This window comes from Mobula hypostoma, chromosome 11 (assembly GCF_963921235.1).
Source record: "Mobula hypostoma chromosome 11, sMobHyp1.1, whole genome shotgun sequence".
NCBI lineage: Eukaryota > Metazoa > Chordata > Chondrichthyes > Myliobatiformes > Myliobatidae > Mobula > Mobula hypostoma.
This window is the reverse complement of record NC_086107.1, coordinates 66,433,682-66,456,236: the sequence shown is the minus strand read 5'-3', so window position 1 is coordinate 66,456,236 and position 22,555 is coordinate 66,433,682. Positions and strand designations below refer to the sequence as shown.

The 22,555-nt window shown below is 45.5% G+C and overlaps 1 protein-coding gene across 1 annotated transcript in view; it reads left to right on the top strand.

Annotated features, from left to right (window-relative positions):
• creb3l1 (cAMP responsive element binding protein 3-like 1) overlaps positions 1-22,555 on the top strand; it is a 188,075-nt gene that overhangs the window by 138,586 nt on the left and 26,934 nt on the right. The window contains exons 3-6 of the mRNA XM_063063239.1: positions 12,869-13,038; positions 17,308-17,386; positions 19,240-19,391; positions 21,446-21,595. Coding sequence (XP_062919309.1) covers positions 12,869-13,038; positions 17,308-17,386; positions 19,240-19,391; positions 21,446-21,595 — 551 coding nt within the window. The remainder of the gene's footprint in view (positions 1-12,868; positions 13,039-17,307; positions 17,387-19,239; positions 19,392-21,445; positions 21,596-22,555) is intronic.

The window sequence follows — 22,555 nt, the reverse complement described above, 5'->3', positions numbered from 1 at the left end:
ATGTGTGACCATGAGGAACGTAACAGTTTTGCAATCCAAGTCTTTCCACAGCTGAATTCACAATACAGTCAGCCATCATCTGGATTGACAGAGAATATTGACTGTTTCTTTTTTCACTGATGCTGCCTGACCTCCTAATTTTTAAGACCATAAGACTATAAGACACAGGAGCAAAATTAGGCCATTTGGCCCATCGTGTGTGCCTGCCATTTCATTATAGCTGATCCATTTCCCACCCAACCCCATTGTTCTTCATTTCATCTAAATTGCCTCAGTGAACCCCAACATTTGAATGAATAAATGCAAATCACAATTTCACTCTGCAGGTCTGGCAAGGATCAGGCAATTGAGAAGAATTTGGATTTATTTTTATGTTAAACTTCAACATATATCTCTTAGGAATTTAGAGATAAAATCATACAGGGATTTAAATAAATGTTAACTGTTTTTAGTTTTTGCAAACCAATTGCTTAATAGTTGTAAAAATATTAGAGATAAAGGCTAAAGAATATCTATGAATTGAGAATTTTCCCCTTGGATAACAAAGAGACTTTATGCTTCCTGATGAAGGGACCTGGCCTGAAATGTTGACTGCTTATTCCCATCCATAAATGCTGCCTGACCTGCTGAGTCTCTCCAGCGCTGGGTGTATGTTGCTCTGGATTTCCAGTATCTGTAAGATCACTTGTGTATAAACTTTATGATTTCTCATTGACCTGTGGGTTCCATAATACCAAGCTGGCAAAGAAGGTGGACCAGCTGGATGTATGATGTGATGTGATGAATCCAGTAGCATGTCTGGAATTGGCAAAGCAGCATGGTGTATCATTACGTTAACTTGTTATCTCATTGTCTTCATAACTATTTTCTGGAATATTTCTCTATCATTTCATACTTTCCACCTGTCCTTTAATGGTATTACAACCTTATTTTGAGATGAGCTGTGCACTATGATTTTGAAATGTATAGCTGGTTCCTCATTTCTTCAAGTCTACTCTCCTGGAGTTTTTTCAATAAGCATTATATGCACAAGATTTGCAGCAGTTCAGGAAGGTTCCTACCTTCTTAAGAGTGAAAGACACTGAATACTAATCTTGATGGTAAAGCCCGGACTTGAAAAACAGATAATATATTAAATATGTTGGGAAGTTGCTCTCAGATTTAGCTAAGGTTTGTGACGAGAATACACATAGATTAAGATGTTAGCTGTCCTGTGCTGGCACCAGTGGGATCAGCAGTTGGTCTGCCACCTGTCTTCAGGAGAGAGAGAGATAAGGAAAACAATGGAGCAGCATTTGGAGATGTTAATGAAGGGACGGGAGAGTTTAATGGAAGGAGAGCTGTCAAAATCGGCTCCCCCTTTGAACCCTGAACTGTTTGAAGTGATGGACAGGCGATACCCCAGGAGGGGGATAAAAAGGGACAGGTTCGCTAAGGAAGGACACACACGACACCCCGAAGTAACGAGACCCTGGAAGTGGTGCGTCTCCCACAAGTCGGTGGGAAGTTTTGGACGGCTGGTCGCGGGATCAAGCCATAGACGCACAGGGTGGAAAGGCACGATCGGCGGGAACCTGGTGTGTGTCCGCCCTTGCCTGGGTGCCAGGTTCACCGCAGAGAAACGATCGTATCTGGAAACGGAGGGGTCACGGTCGGTGACCTCAGATGACATCACAAAGGGCTCGCCCGAAAGTTGACTGCGAAGGTCTGTGTGGAAGCCGTTTGAATATTCATTCGTTTTGCTCTCTCTCTCCTTCCCCCCACTGTCCATCTCCCACGGCAGCGATGACTGCAAACTGAACTGAACTAAATTGAACTGAACTTTGCGTCACTTTGAAACTGGTCATTTACCCCTAGACAACGATAGAGCTTGATTGATCCTGTTATCTTAATTCTGTGTACATGTGTGTTTATCATTGTTGAACTGTTGCATTTATTATCCTTTTGATTAGAGTACTGTGTTGCTTGTTTCTTTAATAAAACTTCCTTAGTTCTAGTAATCCAGACTCCAACTGAGTGATCCATTTCTGCTGGTTTGGCAACCCAGTTACAGGGTACGTAACATAAGTGGGGTTCTCGTCCGCGATTTTGAATGCTAAATTTGGGACGGAGTAAATTGATTGGGTTAAAATTCCCGAAAGAAAGAAAAGACAAACAATAGAAATGGAGGTTGAGGGATTTATAAAGGCGCCGACCTTGGAGGCATTAGAGGATGCCAGGAAAGCGGAATTGGTAGCTGTGGCCAAGCGGCTGAATCTTGCTAAGGGGAAGTCGACAATGAGGAGAGAGGAGATACACAGAGCTATCGTAGAGCACTATGTATCTAAAGGTGTGTTTCCCCATGGGGAGCTGGAGGTGGTGTCTATTGAAAAACCTGCTGGAGACGCGGTACAGGTGCAGCTTGAAAAACTAAGACTCGAGCACGAGTTCCGGGTACGGCAGTTAGAACACGAAGAGAAGCAGTTAGAAAGGCAGGAGAGAGAGAAACAGTTAGAAAGGCAGGAGAAAGAGAAAGAGTTAGAAAGGCAGGAGAGAGAGAAACAGTTAGAAAGGCAGGAGAGAGAGAAACAGTTAGAAAGGCAGGAGAAAGAGAAAGAGTTAGAAAGGCAGGAGAGAGAGAAACAGTTAGAAAGGCAGGAGAAAGAGAAAGAGTTAGAAAGGCAGGAGAAAGAGTTAGAAAGGCAGGAGAGAGAGTTAGAAAGGCAGGAGAGAGAGAGAGAGAGAGAGTTGGAGCAAGAGGAGAAACAGAGGGAAAGGGAATTCGAGCTGGAGAAGTTAAAGATAAAGGCAGAGCAGGGGTCCGTGCCGAACCAAGGTGGAGGGTTCCGGGCGATCCAGGAGGTTAGGCTGGTTTCCCCATTTGACGATACCAACGTGGATCGGTACTTTCTCCATTTCGAAAAAGTTGCTACAAGTCGGGACTGGCCGAAGGATAAGTGGGCTGTTTTGCTTCAGAGTTTACTGAAAGGGAAAGCCCAACAAGCTTACTCAGCTTTGTCCGCGGAAGATACCCAGAGGTATGAGGTGGTGAAAGAGGCCATCCTCAGGATTTATGAGTTGGTCCCGGAGGCATACTGGCAGAGGTTCCGGAATGCGAGGAAGCAGTGGGACCGCACGTATTTAGAGTTTGCCCGTGAGATGCAGACATATTGTGAGCATTGGTGCGCCTCGAGGGGGGTAGATGAGGATTATGACAGACTGCTACAGCTGATCCTGATTGAGCAGTTTAAAGGTTGTATCCCTGAGGGTATGAGACCCTACCTAGATGAGAAAGAGGCAGCCACGTTAGCCGCAACTGCTAAGTTAGCGGATGAGTATGCGTTGACGCATAAAATGAAGTTTGCCCCGAGTAAAGGCTACCAGAAGGGTAGTCAGGACGGCGGGGAGAGTCCGCCAGAAAAGTCAGAAAGTAAGTCGGGGACTAGTGAGAAGGATAAGGTAGACCGGGAGCAGTCTGGTAGGAAGTCTCCTGGGGTCGTCTGTTATAATTGCGAGAAAGTCGGACACTTTGCGTCCAGGTGCTTTGCCCCAAAGAAGGAGACGGGAAAAGGAAAAACGGCGATTTTGACTGGCTGTATCGAGCTGGTAAACGAACCGCTAGGAAAGGACAGGTCTGCCAAAGTTCAGGAAGGGCGCAAGAGGTTTATCTCGGCCAGATTGGTGTCATTGAAGGAGGGGTTAAAACCAGTTCCAGTGCGGATCTGGAGAGACACAGGAGCGTGTCAGTCACTGATACTGAAGAGTGTATTAGAGTTTAGCTCAGAGACCCAGACTGGGGAGGTCAAGGTAAAAGGTATTGGGGAAGGGACAGAGGCAGTCCCTTTGCACCAGATACACTTACAAAGCAACCTGGTCTCTAGACTAGTCACGATCGGGGTGAGGCCCGAATTACCGATGAAAGGCGTGGAAGTCTTGCTCGGTAATGACCTCGCCGGAGGAATCGTGTTCCCAGTCGTGAGATTGACAGGTCAGCCTGCCAGCATTGAGGCCCCGCCCATGGACTCACAGGTTCATCACGGGACTGCGGTAGTAAATTTAGCTGAGACGTTTCTGCCAGCCTTGTACGAGAAGGGGGTAGAAAGTGAAAAGAAGGAGTGTAGTGAAACAAGAGGTAGTGAGGGAGCTGAGACAGACTTAGCATTAGCCCGGAAAGAATTTGTGCAGGTGCAGGAGCGAGACGAGGGGCTGATGGTTTTGGCGGAGACAGCTCTCTCTGACGCAGAATTAACAAGGGAACTAGTAGGCTATTGTGTGGAGGAGGAAGTGCTAAGGAAGAAAGGGAGACCAAGTACCGTACCCGCAGATGAGGAATGGGGGGTGGTGCAAAAGAGTTATGGGGATGAGATTTTTAACCTGGCCCACAAGGTACCCCCCCGGTGGACATTTTGAGGTGCTGGAGGAAACAGTTGGTGGAATCATGAAAGAGGTTTACCGGCTGCACCGGAGGAAGGATGTTATTGATTATGGCCGACACGGACTGAGACGGTCACAGGCTTTTGATATGCTAACAAACCTAGTCAGTGTTAGCGCGGAAATCAATGAAGCTAGGGTCCCCCTGATAAAACCATTTTGAAAAGATGAGTATGGTATCGACCTGATGGGAGAAGGCTATTGTTTTGGCCAGCTCTGCTGATAAAGTCTCTCCCTTAATCCCCGAACAAAGCGACTCTTTAGGAGAAGTAATTAAACGACTCGCACACGTGTGTTTGATTGTCCCGAGGCGATGCAAAGAACTGGGACGTTGGGTGGTGGGGTAGAATGAGTAATTCAGTGACGAAAGGGCTGACGAACACAGAGGTGTGTATTGGCGATGTAATACGGCTGTCTGAAGCCAGCTTGATAGTGGACCTTGAAAAAAATGAGTTCGGCCACTCGAATTGTGGTGACACAGGGGCAGCTGGCAGCGATGCAAGCTAAAGTGTGAGCTATCTCTGACATCCCAACCCCGACAGACAAGAGGGCCCTCAGAAGGCTCTTGGAGATGGTGGGGTACTGTAGGAAGTTTTGCAATAACTCTGTGGTTACTACCTCTCCCCCTCCTATTAAGCCCTTGCGAGAGAAAACTAAGTCGGAATGGGACGACCCTTGTTATTGTGGTCCGGGATGAAACCCAATGAGAGGTTACATTGATCGCAATTCATCAGTGTTTTTGGCCACTATGAAGTTTGCTAAGTTGGAGCCTGGTCTAAGGGATTATTAATAACACCTATAAAAGGAACAGAAAATGTGATGGCTGATTGTCTGTCAGGTGTTGACAACTTCAAATTCGCTGTATTAGCCAAATAGCTGATAAAGATGTGTACTTGTGTGTATCAAATAATGTATTCATGTTTGTAATTTTTACCCCAGTAAAAATCCTTAAAGGTGGGAAGTGTGACGAGAATACACATAGATTAAGATGTTAGCTGTCCTGTGCTGGCACTAGTGGGATCAGCAGTTGGTCTGCCACCTATCTTCAGGAGAGAGAGAGATAAGGAAAACAATGGAGCAGCATTTGGAGATGTTAATGAAGGGACGGGAGAGTTTAATGGAAGGAGAGCTGTCAAGATCGGCTCCCCCTTTGAACCCTGAACTGTTTGAAGTGATGGACAGGCGATACCCCAGCAGGGGGATAAAAAGGGACAGGTTCGCTAAGGCAGGACACACACGACACCCCGAGGTAACGAGACCCTGGAAGCGGTGCATCTCCCACAAGTCGGTGGGAAGTTTTGGACGGCTGATCGCGGGACCCAGCCATAGACGCACAGGGTGGAAAGGCACGATTGGCGGGAACCTGGTGTGTGTCCACCCTTGCCTGGGTGCCAGGTTCACCGCAGAGAAACAATCGTATCTGGAAACGGAGGGGTCACGGTCAGTGACCTCAGATGACATCACAAAGGGCTCGCCCGAAAGCTGACTGCGAAGGTCTGTGTGGAAGCTGTTTGAATATTCATTCGTTTTGCTCTCTCTCTCCTTCCCCCCACTGTCCATCTCCCACGGTAGTGATTACTGCGAACTGAACTGAACTAAATTGAACTGAACTTTGCGTCACTTTGAAACTGGTCATTTATCCCTAGACAACGATAGAGCTTGATTGGTCCTGTTATCTTAATTCTGTGTACATGTGTGTTTATCATTGCTGAACTGTTGCATTTATTATCCTTTTGATTAGAGTACTGTGTTGCTTGTTTCTTTAATAAAACTTTCTTAGTTCTAGTAATCCAGACTCCATCTGAGTGATCCATTTCTGCTGGTTTGGCAACCCAGTTACGGGGTATGTAACAGGTTGCAGACAGGTTTTCTGTTTGCACACCATAATATTACAGCTACCAGAATTAGGAGCTCAAGACTTTAGCCAGCTGAAGAACTGAACCCAACACCTTTTTTAAGACAATATGTAATTTTGGCTTACTATTGTATAGAGAGTAAGATTGCCACAGCTTGCTCAGTAAGACAGGGCCCCTTTTTAATACCATACCACTCCCTGAGGCTGCAGGGCTTTGCCTAATTGGCCAGTTTTTAAACGGATATAGATCCTGTTCTGCGGCGGCTGTCTTCTCTTTCAAAAAGGAGCTTTTATAGCTCAGTTAAAAAGTCTCTGCTTGTTCACAGTTGAGATCAAGGCTTGTACAGTGGTAATAGAAGTTCACAGAAAGAGATTTGTATGTGTAGGCACTGACAACATTAAATTGGATCCAGAGAGCAAAATTAAAAATAAAACAACCACTTTCTTTTGGACCTGCCAAGTGACAACTGGAGAGAAAAGATCACTCTCGTTCCGGGGAAGATTCCTTTATGTGCTGTGTGGGACTAGGTATTCAGCTTGGGGTCCTCCTGGCATGATCCATTGTCATTTCAAATAAACCTAAGTGCAAAGATTGAAGTTCTTCCAACACTAATATTATCGGTGGCAATTCAGTGCCAGTAAGAGAACCCTCGTAAAACAATCCCTAAACCAGCAAAATAAGGCAGCTTATTCACTGGCCTCCAGAGATTGCTCAGACACACTTTTGCCATGGTGAAGGTCCTTGGTTTAATGGTTAATACATTCCCTTTTAAGCTTTTTATTTGTTTTTCACAATATAAATAGAGTAAAGAGAGGATCAAAGTGAAAAAAGTGTAGGCCCAAACCGTGTTGTGCTGTGGCATTCTTTGCCCACTGGTGACTTTTCCTTTCTTATCCATGGAGTTTTACAAGTATTGTGACGGTATCAGGCATTATGTGTCTGCAAAGTCAGGTTTGTTATCGAGCAATAGAGTCATGGAGCAATACAACACAGAAGGAGGACCTTCAGCCCATCTAGTCCATGTTATTCAGCCTAGTCCCATCCACCCGCACCTGCAGTGTTGCTCTCCACACTCCTCCCATCCATGCACTTATCCCATCTTCTCCTAAATGCTGCAATCAAACCCACATCCACCACTTCACGAGCAGCTCATTCCACACTCCACCACCCTCTGAGTCAAGAAGTTCTTAAATATTTCACCTTTCACCCTTAACCCATGACCTCTAGTCTCACCCAAGCTCAGTGGAAAAATCCCACTTGCATTTACCCTATCCACAGCCCTCTTAATTTTGTATGCCTCTATGTCTCTTCTGCTTTGGAGAAAAAGTCCTAACCTATTCAACCTTTTCCGAGAACTCAGGTCTTCAAGTCCTAGCAACATCCTAGTAAATTTTCTTTGTACTCTTTCAATTTTATTGATATGTTTTTTTTTGTAGGTGAATAGAACTATACTCAATACTCCAAGTTATGCACCACCAACGTCTTATACAACTTCAATATAACATCCCAACTCCTACACTCAGTACTCTGATTTATGAAAGCCAATGTGCCAAAAGCTCTCTTTTTGTGGGATTACGGCATTATTGCTATTAGTGAGATTTGGTTGCAGGAGGGGCAGGACTGGCAGCTTAATGTTCCGGGGTTCAGATGTTTCAGACGTGATAGGGGGGAGGGATGAAAGGGGGAGGAGTGGCGTTACTAGTCAGGGAGAATATCACAGCTGTGTGTAGACAGGACAGCCCGGAGGGCTTGTCTACAGAGGCCATATGGGTGGAGCTGAGGAACGGGAAAGGTGTGACCACACTAATAGGGTTGAATTATAGACCACCCAATAGTCAGAGAGAATTGGAGGAGCAAATCTGTAGTGAGGTAGCAGACCGATGTAAGAAACAGGAAGTTGTAATAGTAGGGGATTTTAACTTTCCACATATTGACTGGGACTCCCACACTGTGAAAGGGCTAAATGGCTTGGAGTTTGTCAAATGTGTTCAGGAAAGTTTTCTGAGTTTTCAATATAGAGGTACCTACAAGAGAGGATGCAATACTTGATCTCCTATTAGGAAACCAGACAAGTCAGGTGACAGAAGTATGTGTAGGCGAACATTTTGGGTCCAGTGACCATAATGTCATTAGTTTCAAGTTAATTATGGATGAGGATAGGTCTGGTCCTCGAGTTGAGGTTCTAAATTGGAGAAGGGTCAATTTTGAGGAAATGAGAAAGGTTCTAGGAAGAGTGGATTGGGATAAGTTGTTTTCTGGCAAGGATGTGTTCAGTAAGTGGAAGGCCTTCAAAGGGGAAATTTTGAGAGTGCAGAATTTGCATGTTCTTGCCAGGATTAAAGGCAAAGTTAACAGGCATAGGGAACCTTGGTTTTCAAAGGATATTGGTGATCTGGTTAAGAAAAAGAGAGAGGTGTCTAGCAGGTACAGACAACAAAGAACAAATGAGGTACTTGAAGAGTATAGAAAATGTAAGAAAATACTAAAGAAGGAAATCAGGAAGGCAAAAAGAAGACATGAGGTCGCTTTGGCAGATAATGTGAAGGTAAACCCGAAGGGTTTCTACAAGTATATTAAGAGTAAAAGGATAGTAAGTGACAAAATTGGTCCCTTAGAAGATCAGAGTGGTCATCTATGTGTGGAGCCTCATGAGATGGGGGAGATCTTGAACAGTTTTTTGCATCAGTATTTACTCAGGAAATTGGCATAGCATATATGGAAGGAAGGGAAACAAGCAGTAGTGTCATGGAACCTATAGAGATTAAAGAGGAGGTGCTTGCTGCCCTACAGCGAATAAAGGTAGATAAATCCCCTGGTCCTGACATGATATTTCCTCGGAACTTGAGAGAGACTTGAGAGAGTAGAAATTGCAGGGTCCCTGGCAGAAATATTTAAAATGTCCTTAGCCATGGGTGCGGTGCCGGAGGATTGGAGGGTAGCTCGTGTTGTTTCGTTAAGAAAGGCTCCAAAAGTGAACCAGGTAATTGCAGGCCGGTGAGCCTGACATCAGTAGTAGGTAAATTATTGGAAGGTATTCTGAGAGATCGGATATACAAGTATTTGGACAGCCAAGGGCTGATTAAGGATAGCCAGCATGGCTTTGTGCATGGTAGATTGCGTTTAACGAATCTTGATAGAGTTTTTCGAAGAGGTTACCAGGAAGGTGGATGAAGGAAAGGCTGTGGATGTTGTCTACATGGACTTTAGTAAGGCCTTTGACAAGGTCCCACATGGGAGGTTAGTTCGGAAGGTTCAGACACTAGGTTTCCATGGAGAGTTTGTAAACTGGATTCGAAATTGGCTGTGTGGGAGAAGACAGAGAGTGGTAGTAGATGATTGCTTCTCAGACTGGAGGCCTGTGACTAGTGGTGTGCCTCAGGGATCTGTGCTGGGACCATTGTTGTTTGTTGTCTATATCAATGATCTAGATAATAATGTGATAAATTGGATCAGCAAGTTTGCTGATGACACTAAGACTGGAGGAGTTGTGGACAGTGAGGAAGGCTTTCAAAGCTTGCAGAGGGATCTGGACCAACTGGAAAAATGGGCCAGAAAATGGCAGATGGAATTTAATGCAGGCAAGTGTAAGGTGTTGTATTTTGGAAGGACAAATCAAGGTAGGACATACACAGTAAATGGTAGGGCACTGAGGAGTGTGGAGGAACAAAGGGATCTGGGAGTTCAGACACATAATTTCCTGAAAGTGGCGTCACAGGTAGACAGGGTTGTAAAGAAGGCTTTTGGCATCCTGGCATTCATAAATCAAAGTATTGAGTATGGGAGTTGGTATGTTATAGTGAGGTTGTATAAGACATTGGTGAGGCCAAATTTGAAGTATTGTGTGCAGTTCTGGTCACCTAACTATAGGAAGGATATCAGTAAGATTGAAAGAGTGCAGAGAAGATTTACTAGGATGTTGCTGGGTCTACAGGAGTTGAGTTACAGGAAGAGATTGAACAGGTTAGGACTTTATTCCTTGGAGCGTAGAAGAATGAGGGGAGATTTGATAGAGGATTACAAAATTATGAGGGGTATAGACAGAGTAAATGTGAATAGGCTCTTTCCACGTAGATTAGGAGAGATAAATATGAGAGGACATGGCTTTAGGGTGAAAGGGGTAAGGTTTAGGGGGAACATTAGGGGGAACTTCTTCACTCAGAGAGTGGTGGGAGTGTGGAACGAGCTGCCATCTGACGTGGTAAGTGCAGACTCACTCTTAAGTTTTAAGAATAAATTGGATAGATACATGGATGGGAGAGGTCTGGAGGGTTATGGACTGGGAGCAGGTCAATGGGACTAGCGGAATAAAGTTTCGGCACAGAGCCAAATGGCCTGTTTTCTGTGCTGTAGTGTTCTATGGTTCTATGGTTCTTTATGACCCCATTTACCTGTAAGGCCACTTTCAAGGAATTATGGATCTGTATTCCCTGATCCCTTTGTTCTACTGCTGTCTTCATTGTCCTACCATCCACTGTGTATGTCCTACACTGGATTGTCCTTTCAAAGTTACCATCATTTTCTAATGATCTTTGGTGTTGTAGTTATTTCAGTCAGAGAATACTTTTAGATCCCCCCCTGCATGTTAACATAAATGTTTACAACAGGAATTCTGCAGATGCTGGAAATTCAAGCAACATACATCAAAGTTGCTGGTGAACGCAGCAAGCCAGGCAGCATCTATAGGAAGAGGCGCAGTCGACGTTTCAGGCCGAGACCCTTCGTCAGGACTAACTGAAGGAAGAGTGAGTAAGGGATTTGAAAGCTGGAGGGGGAGGGGGAGATGCAAAATGATAGGAGAAGACAGGAGGGGGAGGGATGGAGCCGAGAGCTGGATAGGTGATAGGCAGAAGGGGATACGAGAGGATCATGGGACAGGAGGTCCGGGAAGAAAGACGGGGGGGGTGACCCAGAGGATGGGCAAGAGGTATATTCAGAGGGACAGAAGGAGAAAAAGGAGAGTGAGAGAAAGAATGTGTGCATTAAAAAGAGTAACAGATGGGGTACGAGGGGGAGGTGGGGCCTAGCGGAAGTTAGAGAAGTCAATGTTCATGCCATCAGGTTGGAGGCTACCCAGACGGAATATAAGGTGTTGTTCCTCCAACCTGAGTGTGGCTTCATCTTTACAGTAGAGGAGGCTGTGGATAGACATGTCAGAATGGGAATGGGATGTGGAATTAAAATGTGTGGCCACTGGGAGATCCTGCTTTCTCTGGCGGACAGAGCGTAGATGTTCAGCAAAGCGGTCTCCCAGTCTGCGTCGGGTCTCACCAATATATAAAAGGCCACATCGGGAGCACCGGACGCAGTATATCACCCCAGTCGACTCACAGGTGAAGTGATGCCTCACCTGGAAGGACTGTTTGGGGCCCTGAATGGTGGTAAGGGAGGAAGTGTAAGGGCATGTGTAGCACTTGTTCCGCTTACACGGATAAGTGCCAGGAGGGAGATCAGTGGGGAGGGATGGGGGGGACGAATGGACAAGGGAGTTGTGTAGGGAGCGATCCCTGCGGAATGCAGAGAGAGGCGGGGAGGGAAAGATATGCTTAGTGGTGGGATCCCGTTGGGTTCCGCCACCTCCAACGGGATCCCACCACTAAGCATATCTTTCCCTCCCCGCCTCTCTCTGCATTCCGCAGGGATCGCTCCCTACACAACTCCCTTGTCCATTCGTCCCCCCCATCCCTCCCCACAGATCTCCCTCCTGGCACTTATCCGTGTAAGCGGAACAAGTGCTACACATGCCCTTACACTTCCTCCCTTACCACCATTCAGGGCCCCAAACAGTCCTTCCAGGTGAGGCATCACTTCACCTGTGAGTCGACTGGGGTGATATACTGCGTCCGGTGCTCCCGATGTGGCCTTTTATATATTGGTGAGACCCGACGCAGACTGGGAGACCGCTTTGCTGAACATCTACGCTCTGTCCGCCAGAGAAAGCAGGATCTCCCAGTGGCCACACATTTTAATTCCACATCCCATTCCCATTCTGACATGTCTATCCACAGCCTCCTCTACTGTAAAGATGAAGCCACACTCAGGTTGGAGGAACAACACCTTATATTCCGTCTGGGTAGCCTCCAACCTGATGGCATGAACATTGACTTCTCTAACTTCCGCTAGGCCCCACCTCCCCCTCGTACCCCATCTGTTACTCTTTTTAATGCACACATTCTTTCTCTCACTCTCCTTTTTCTCCCTCTGTCCCTCTGAATATACCTCTTGCCCATCCTCTGGGTCACCCCCCCCCCGTCTTTCTTCCCGGACCTCCTGTCCCATGATCCTCTCGTATCCCTTTTGCCTATCACCTGTCCAGCTCTCGGCTCCATCCCTCCCCCTCCTGTCTTCTCCTATCATTTTGCATCTCCCCCTCCCCCTCCAGCTTTCAAATCCCTTACTCACTCTTCCTTCAGTTAGTCCTGACGAAGGGTCTCGGCCTGAAACGTCGACTGCGCCTCTTCCTATAGATGCTGCCTGGCCTGCTGCGTTCACCAGCAACTTTGATGTATGTTGCTTAACATAAATGTTTGTTCAGTTGTTGAACATCAGCAAACATGCTGTCACTGGAAATATTAGTGATCATTTCTGACCTTTTGCTCCTTCAGAAACTGATGGTGGACTTTGGGCTCTTGGCCCCGACCTGACCCACATCATGATTAAGCAGGAACCAAATCTGCTGACGGAGTCCTGCTGTGCCTCTTCATCAGCTCAGACATCAGCCCCTTCTGCAGAGCACATGGCCTCTGGACAACTGACAAACTCAACAGAAGAACCTGTGAGTCTAAAGACACTGTAAAATTCCAAAATTGCACAGGAATCTTTATTAAGATCCCTCTCTTGGAAAGTGCCACAGAATCATATCCAAAGTATGACTTTGTGATAATTACAGGACTATTGCCTCTCTCTCCCTCTCCCTCCTCCCTCTGCTCCTCTCCATCTCCTTCCCCCCTTCTCCTCCTCCCCTCTCTCTTCTCTCTCCCCCTCCGTCTCCCTCTCCCTCCTCCCTCCCCTCCTCTCCGTCTCCTTCCCTCTTCTCCCCCTCCCCTCTCTCTCCCCATCCCCCTCTCTCTCCCCTCCCCCTTTCTTTCCCCTCCCCTCTCTCTCCCCCCTCCCCTCTCTCTCCCCTCCCCCTCTCCCCCTCTCTCTCCCCTCCCCCTTTCTCTCCCCTCCCCTCTCTCTCCCCTCCCCCTCTCTCTCCCCCTCCCCCTTTCCTTCCCCTCACCTCTCCTTCCCCCCTCTCCCCGCCCCCGTTGTTTACCACTGTTATACTGCACCCATGTCTCCATCTTTTTATTTACTGAGGGGATGTGAATGTTACTTGTTTAGCAGTAATTGTCCATCCCTACTTGTCTCCAGACTACTTCAGAGGGCAGTTAAGACTCAAACAAGGATATCTGCTGATTCAGACCGGTGAATCCGATGGGGTCCTTTAGTAATAATCTGGTAATGTTAAGAATAGCATGAGTTTTGTTTCTTTTGATAATCATGAATAGCATTGGATATTTTTTATTTTAATGAACTTTAGTTCCCCAGCTGCTGAGGTGAGATTTGAAATTGTATCCCCATTCCAATGGTCCAGTTACTCATCTAGTCTAGTCTAGTAAATTGGCCAATATACATCCTGCCCCATGTTAAGTACCCATTCCATGAGTCTTCTCAGCAGAAATCAATCTCCTTGTCAAAACAGGCAAATTATACAGTTGCAATATCATAATTCTTGTCAGTCAGTTATACAATTGCCAAATCATTCCTGCTGTCAGAACTGACACCTTCTCTGGTCTTGTTCATCTCTCTATGTTGGTCAACCTTTCTACACAGAAAGGACACACAGTGGCCCACAGGTCAACAACTGGTTATTGTCCAAAAAACTATTCATTGTCTCACGGACTATAAAGACTTTGTAGCAACATTGTTCCACATAACAGTATCACCAACAAAAAGCATCCAGCTGCTGGATGATAGCAAGGAACTCTGTCTTTAACGACTTTCACCATGTAGTCAACTCCTGAACATGCCACTCTCTGTTGGAAGGCAATGTTCCTGACTGGAAAAAGGATCAGACCCAAGAGAACATAAGAATAAGTGAGCAGGCCATTTAGTTCTTCAAGACTGCAGCTACATTAATCAAATTCACAGCTAATCTTCTCCCTCAAATCAACTGCTCTGCCGTTATACTATTTGATTCCTGTCAACTCTTAGAAATCTACCATTCTATTATGAATGCAATCAATGACTAATCGTCCAGAGCTCTCTTGGATGGAGAATTCCAAAGTCTAGCCACAGAAGTGAGGAGATTTCTCCACATTTCAGTCTTAAATGACCTAACTTTTATTTTCAGACCATGGGCACTATTTCTAAGCTCCTCAGCCAAGAGAAATATTTTTCCCATATCCACCCTGTCAAGCACAGAAAAAGGCATATCATTCTCATGCTCAAGGCTGGACAGTCACTCTAACTTTTTCCAACCTTGTTAATGTTGTGTATTGTTACATAAAAATGGGAAAGAATAGAGGATGGGATGGAAAAACAGACTGAAAATGGCAGATGAATTTTAATGCAGACAAGTCTGAGGTGTTGCACTTTGGATGGACAGGTGAGAGTAGAACGTACACAGTGAACTGTCGGACATTGGGTACTGTGATAGACAAATGGTTCTGAGAATACAAATCAATATTCCCTTGAAAGTGGTGTCGCAGGTAGCTAGGGTTTAAAGAGAGCTTCTGGCATATTGACTTTCATAAATCAGAGTACTGAATACAGGAATTGGGATGTTATACTGAAGTTGTATAAGACATAGGTTCTGGTCAACTACCTGCAGGAAAAATATAAATAAGATTTAAAAAGGACAGAGAAAATTTACAAGGATGTTGCCAAGACTTGAGGACCTCAGCTATAGGGAAAAGCTGGGTAGGTTAGAACTTTATCCCTCTGGTGTGTTGGAGAACGAGGGGTCACTTGATAAAGGTATACACAATTATGAGAGATTGAGATAGGATAAGTGCAAGCAAGCTTTTTCCACACAAAATGATGGAGAAACTCGGTGGTCAGGCTGCATCTATGGAAATGAACTGATAATCAAATTTTCCGGCTGAGACCCTTCTTCAAGACTGAGAACGAAATCGGAAGATGCCAGAATAAAAAGTTGGGGGGAAGGGAAGGAGGCTAGCTGGAAGGTGATAGGTGAAGCCGGGAGGCTGGGGAAGGTTAAGGGCTGGAGAAAAAGGAATCTGATAGAAGAGGAGAGTGGACCATTAAAGAAAGGGCAGGAGGAGGGGACCCAAGGCGAAGTCATCAGCAGGTGAGAAGAAGTAAAAAGTCAGAGTGGGGAATAGAGGGAGGGGAGGGGAAAATTTGTTTACCAGAAGGAGAAATTGGAACAAGGGGAGGCCATGGACTGATGCATCAGAATGGAAATAGGAATGGGAATTAGAATGTTTGGCCACCGGGGAGTCCTGCTTGTGGCAGATGGTGTGGAGGAGCTTGACAAAGTGGTCCTCTAAGTTATGACGGGTCTCACCAATGTTGAGGAGGCTGCGTCAGGAGCACCGGACACAATAGACAACCCCAGCAGATTCGCAGGTGAAGTACTGACTCACCTGGAACGACTGTTTGGGGCCCTGAATGGTAGTGAGGGATGAGATGTAGGGGCAAGTGTAGCACTTGTTCTGCTTGCAAGGATAAATGCCAGGAGGGATGAATGGACAAGGGAATCACGGAGGGAGTGATTCTTGCAGAAAGTTGGGGGGGTGGGTGAGGTGAGGTAATGACATGGTTAGTGATAGGATCCCTTTGGAGAAGGCAGAAGGTGGAGAGGATAATGTGCTGGATGCGGAGGTTGATGCAGCGGCAGGAAGATGTGAGCACAGATGTACGGGAAATGAATCAGGTACAGCATCAACAGTGGAGGGAGGGAAACCCCGTTCTTATCTCGGGTGTCCTGGAATGGGAACAGATGCGATAGCAGTGAAGAAACTGAGAAAAGGGTATAGCATTTTTACAGAAGATAGGGTGGGAAGAAGTATAGTTGGGATAACCATGGGAATCAGTAGGTTTATAAAAGATGTTGGTAGACATTTTGTCTCCAGAGATGGAGACAGAGAGATCGAGAAAGGGGAGGGAGGTGTTAGAGATGGACCAAGTGAATTTAAGGGCAGGATGGAAGTTAGAGGCAAAATTGATAAAATTGACAAGCTCAGCATGGGTGCATGAAGCAGTGCGAATGCAGTCGTCAACATGGTGGAGGAAGAGCTGTGGAGTATAACCAGGGAAGGCTTTTAAAATGGTCTGTTCAGGCATAGCTGGGCCCATGCGAGTATCCATGGCTATCCACGAGTTTGCAGAAAGTGGGAGATACCAAAGGAAAAATTGTTCAGGATGAGGACCAGTTCTGCCAGATGGAGGAGGGTGGTTGTGGAGGGGGATTGATTGGTTCATTTGTCAAGAAAGAAGTGGAGAGTTTTGAAGCCTTCTTGATAGGGGATAAAAGCGCATAGGGACTGAACATCCAGGTGAAAATGAGGCAGTCAGGGCCAGGGAATTGAAAGTTACTGAGAAGACTGAGACATGAGAGGTGTCGCGGATGTGGGTGGGAAGGGACTGAACCAAGGGGGGAAGAATGGGAATTGAGAAATGAGAACAGAAGTTCAGTGGGGCAGGAGCAGGCAGATCTTGGATAGGAGGAAGAAGGTTGAGGAAGAAAGCTGAAATATTTAAGGGGAACCTGAGGGAGAACTTCTTCGCTCGGATAGTGGAACAAGCTGCCCGTGGAAGTGGTGGATGTGGGCTCAGTTGCACGTTCAAGAGAAGTTTGGATAGGTATATGGATGGGTGGGGTATGGAGGGCTAGAGTCTAGGTTCAGGACAATGGGAATAAGCAGAGTAACAGTTTTGTATGGACTAGATGGGCCGAAGGACCTGTTTCTGTGCTCTATGACTAGAACAGAAAACAAATAAATTTGGAGACTTGACTCCATCATGGAGTTTGGCCTGTTGGTGCGCCATGCTCTGTTGTCATCCTCACTTCTGTATTTCTGCTTCATCACAGGTTCATACAGAACCAAGCACAGTGCCTCAGATCAAAGTGGAACCCAAAGAACCCAATCAGTTCCTCAGTGTCCACACAGGTAGGAAATTGAACAAGGACTGCAGTTTCTCACAGGGTGCTCTCCAGTGACTGATTTTGGATTTCCATTAGTACTGGGCAAAAAGATACATTTACTGCACCTATTGAACAAGTTTAAGATCTGCTGTAGCTCAATTAACTTGTTCCTAGCCAAGAGAAGTTGTTGAAGACCCAGCCTGGGAACACAAGCGTACTCGTGCCTGATGCATCAGTGCGGCGCTGAAGGATTGTTGCACTACTGGAGGTACTATCTCTGAGAGGAGCTGCAAAACTGAGGCTTGGCTTTACACATTTATGAAAAATGCAATCATATTGTTTCAAGGGAAAGGCAGGATATTTTGAAGATCTCTCCCTGTGTAGAAGTGATTATGTTGTTTAGCAGGGGAGTTCCCATCTAGTTAATTTCAGAAAGAGGCTACTGCATTTAGCTCTGGTGTGATGATCCTCCTAGAAGTTTTAATCACATGAGCTACAATTACTGGAAACTTGCTTACTATCTTATCGCCAAGATATTTATAAGAATTCAAAGAAATTAGAGTGAAACTTTCCTAAATTGTTTGCGATGGTGTCCTGGTGATTAACTTTTAGTACTGAGAAACTAGATATTGCACCACAAATTTGATTTTAACCACTTGCCCTCTGTTCCCCTCCTCCCTTCATTCTTCTCTTTTTCTCTCCCCCCTCATCCAGATCCCTGGTTAATCAGTCAGCGAGGTAATCGGCTGTATGTCAGGCCAATATTCAATGACCGCTGCCCTCAGTCTCTTCAACTTTATGAATGACCAGTTTAGAGTCAGTCATGTGCCACTGGGTGTGAGATATGTGGTCAGAAGAAATGACCACTGGTTGGGCAACACTGTTGATGGATGCTCAGCTCCGTTTGCTGTGACAGGGCTGCACGTGTTGCTGGGCTGCAGCACTGGCAGATCCATGGTCACTCAGTTTGATCACACAAAGTGGCTGGGAAACTCATGGGCGTTTCTTTGGTCTGTGTATTTTTTTTTTGACGGCATTGTTCCTAGCCAGCTCCTTTTAGAGGGTGAAACAGCTTTAAATTCTGCAATAGAATTAAAAAAAAACAACTTGTGGGCCGAAATTGAAGCAGTCGCACATGAAGTCTATACCACACACAATTTGGCAAAATGAAGCTTTTCTGTGTTTTTTTCACACACAGGGCGGATTCTATCCTCCCTGGCCTAAGTTTACAATGTTGACCCTGGCTCTGAACGTCTGAGGGAGAGACTGCCTTTCTCAGGTCCTTCGTGTACTGAGTGGGTTGAAATGACAAGATGCAGGAGCCTCAATGCCTGGGTTCTGCTGCGGCTGTCCAAACGTCGATGGGGCTTTGCCATGTGCATGGGGAAAAGCTGGGAGCTCTGTTGCACTGTGCCAACGATCCCGGAAAATGTTTGATTCCAATAAGTGTACTTTGCTAGTTGGATATGTCAACCAAACTGTCATATGGCATAGGCCTAACCAGCTGTTCTCACCTGGCCCTTCCTACCAGTCCCCTAATGAATGGCAATAGAGCAACATGTTTCGAGGGGCTGGGGCTGGGGCTGGGGCAGAGGAATTCCTCTGGTATGTCTGTTGACTGGATTTGATTTTGAAATCAGTTATTACTGTCATGTTTGATCAAATGATTTCTGTTGTATAAACTTCCCACACATTCTGCTACAAGGCAATAGGAGAAACATCCACTTTGCTTCAAATAAGTAAATCATCCAAATTATGTGAACTGATTTTAGGCTTATCGTCCTGGCCTGTCTGTGTTCCATCCTCGCTCTTTGACCTCAACCACTACCTTTGTGACTGGGTGCTGTGACTTGACTCTTCTTTGCTGTTTTCTCCCAGACATGCAGCTGCCGCCCACACCTCCAAGCAGCCACAGCAGTGACAGCGATGGATCGCAGAGTCCCCGGTCCCTCCCACCATCCAGCCCAGCCCGGCCACAGGCTCGGTCATCCAGTGCCATCTCAACGTCTCCTCTTCTCACAGCTCCTCACGTATGTCAACTGATGCACAAGTTAGCAAAAAAAAAATAAGATGCCATTGCAGAAAGAACCTCAAGGTCTTCAGCGTACAAGAGAACACTTAAGAATATTTACATTAAGTAACAGAACCTCAGCTTGGTTCTATTTATTACCCAATTCCATCTGGGCTTTCTCTGATCACTGGACATGCCTGGGAGCCACTCACAGCCCTTTTGTAGTTTTTTTCGCTCTCCTCTCAGAGTTAGCTGGGAGTTCTACCTGAGACTCATTTCAGCCGGTGGCACCAGGGGAGTACTGCAAGGGTGATCCACTGTAAGAGGCCCTCCGGATAAGATAAACTGAAGTCCAGCCCACCTCTCAGATGTGGTGTAAAAGAGGTCATGGCACAACTGCAGAGAACTATTGGCAGTTCTCAGTACATCCCATATATTTATGGCTCAACACATCACTATTTTCTGATCATTATTGCATTTGTGTTTGTCAAAGGTTGCTGTGCATATCTTGTTTGCCACGTTCCTTACAGTGAGTACACTTCAAAGGTACTATTTTGGCACTTTGATAAATCGTGAGGTTAGGAAAAAGGCCTTATAAATGGGGGATTTTATTTGTACAATGTATTAAGCTCCAGGGAGATTCTAACACTTCTTGTCAGCTGAAAGAAGGGAGAAAGAGCCAATGAAAACATAACTGAAGGGTTTTAGCAGCAGTTGGAACTTGTGGATGTCAGGGAGGAGAAAAGAATGGAGCTTTTTTATAAAAGAAAAGCATAGCAACAGAGGCCTTTGAAATGGCAGGCAAAGTTATCCGCTAAGAGGGAGATAATTTGGACGCATCTGAAGCCCGTTTTACAAGAAGTGTTTCATTTGGCATTTGAGTACTTCAGCCCATGAACTGACTGCTCTATGCATGTGTGTGTGTGTGTGTGTGTGTGTGTGTGTGTGTGTGTGTGTGTGTGTGTACGTGTGTGTGTGTGTACGTGTGTGTGTGTGTGTGTGTGTGTGTATATTAGTGAGTTCATGAAAACGATATTGATGGGGTTTTCCAGCGTTGTCCTTCAATAAAAACAAACAGGCAATTGTTTAAATGCTGTGTATGGGAGGGAAAAATTTATTTCTCACAACCTTTGCTTTTACTTTAACCATATCCAAGTCACATTTTCAGTCCAAATCTTGATAGGTTTAGAAGAGACACAGGAGATTGCAGATGCCAGAATCTGCAGCAACAAACAATCTGCTAGAGGAATTCAGGAGGGATGAGCAGTGCCTGGAATTGAAAAGAAATTGTCAGTATTTTGGGCAGGTTTAATCACTTCCATGGCAGGAGCGAGCATCTCACTGAGGGGCCCACCACGGATAGATCTCACCTCTCAGTAGCTTAGCCACATCACTGCCACTTGAATGTGAAGTTTGACAATAAGCAGCTGGTAGGCCCTTCAACCATGAGTTTGGCCTAATTCCATGATCACCAAATTCTCCACACCGTGTACGTACTTCTGCTAAGATGGACCCCAGCTATCTCTGTCCTGAAAATACTTGATGCTGCTGCTCCAGAATTTTTTTTACCTTAACTCTTTTTTGCACTAACCCCACAAGTCCTTAATGCTGAAATATTTAGCGACCTCCAGACAAAATGAGTAACTACTCAAACCAGAAGGATCTGTGGCACTCAGACAGTAATATTAATCGGGATGGCGGCAAAGCGATGAGCAAGGCTGCCTTCAGTGCATTGTTTGCAGGGTTTTTATTTGAGTTTAGTCCTGTCCTGCAGCGTGTAGAGCTGTGCCTCACTGTCCCAGCGTTATTTCCATTTCTTCCCATCTGCTGTAGACATACGGGTAGGTTGGCAACCTGGCCACTGTGAACTGCTCCTAGTGTGTAGGTGAGGGGTAAATCCAGGGGTGGTTGTTGACCACAATGGGGAAAAATAAGATGAACCTAGTGCTAGGTTATGTGAAGTGGGTGCTCAATGGTCAGTGTGGACTTGGTGGGTGAAAGAAACTGTTCCAAGTTGTATGATTCAATGATTTGTGAACCCAAGTTGTCTTTTTTTCTTGTTGCCCTTGATAGAAGCTCCAGGGGACGTCAGGCCCCCTGCTGCTCACTGAAGAGGAAAAGCGGACCCTGATTGCTGAGGGCTACCCTATTCCTACCAAGCTGCCTCTCACAAAAGCAGAGGAGAAAGCTCTCAAGAGAGTTCGAAGAAAAATAAAGAACAAGGTAAGCAAAACCATTAACTCTCCATTTTCTCTAGCCCCACCAACAATTTCCCCACAAGTTATATTTCTGTTAGAGTGGGGACAGCAGCAAAATGCTTCCAGGCCATCAGAGAAGAGTTGAGCGTTGTGGTGAGTTACAGTGAAAGAAAGGCAAAGAGGGACAATGGGGAAGGAGGCTGGGGAGGGTGGTTTAGCATGGATTTCCCATGGATAAAATCCCAAGCAAATCTTCAACACGATTTGATTTACTTCTTACTTGAAGTTTTTAGTGTTACAAATGCATTGCATTAGCACATAGTATACAACTATGGTAGTATAATTACTTATCTAACTACCATAATCAATACTGTGTATGTGCAGAACATTATTCTATTCAATTCAATTCAAGTTTAGATGTCATTTATCCATATATGAATACAGCCAAACGAGACAGTGTTACAGTGTGGGGTCAAGGTGCAAAGACGCATCACCAACAGTCACACACAGCAAGCACACACAAGATCACAATCACATAATAACAGTCGTGACACCTACCTGTGCACCCCCCCACAAATCTGCGGCTTGATGCATACAAGTCATCAAATCCATATAGAATATCTATAAAAATACAACAATGCAGAGTGTGTGTGTGTGTGTGTGTATATACTGCCCTCGCATGCACAAGCACATATAGACTATTAGTAAAAACACAACCAGACAAATATGTATGTATATAGTGCAGACTTCTCAGTCCATTTGAAATCTTCAATATGCCTTTGCTGCATTGGCTACTGTTGGGGACATAAGAAGCTTTCTTTTGTTTCCTGTGAGTGGGCTTTTATCACTATTCCCAAGTGTAATTAAAGAAAGACAATTGTCCATATATTGTGCTTCAAGCTGAAATTTCTTTTCATTCAACCGTATACATGTATACCACCAGATGGATCAACATTCCTCTGGAGCAAGATGCACAACACAGTAC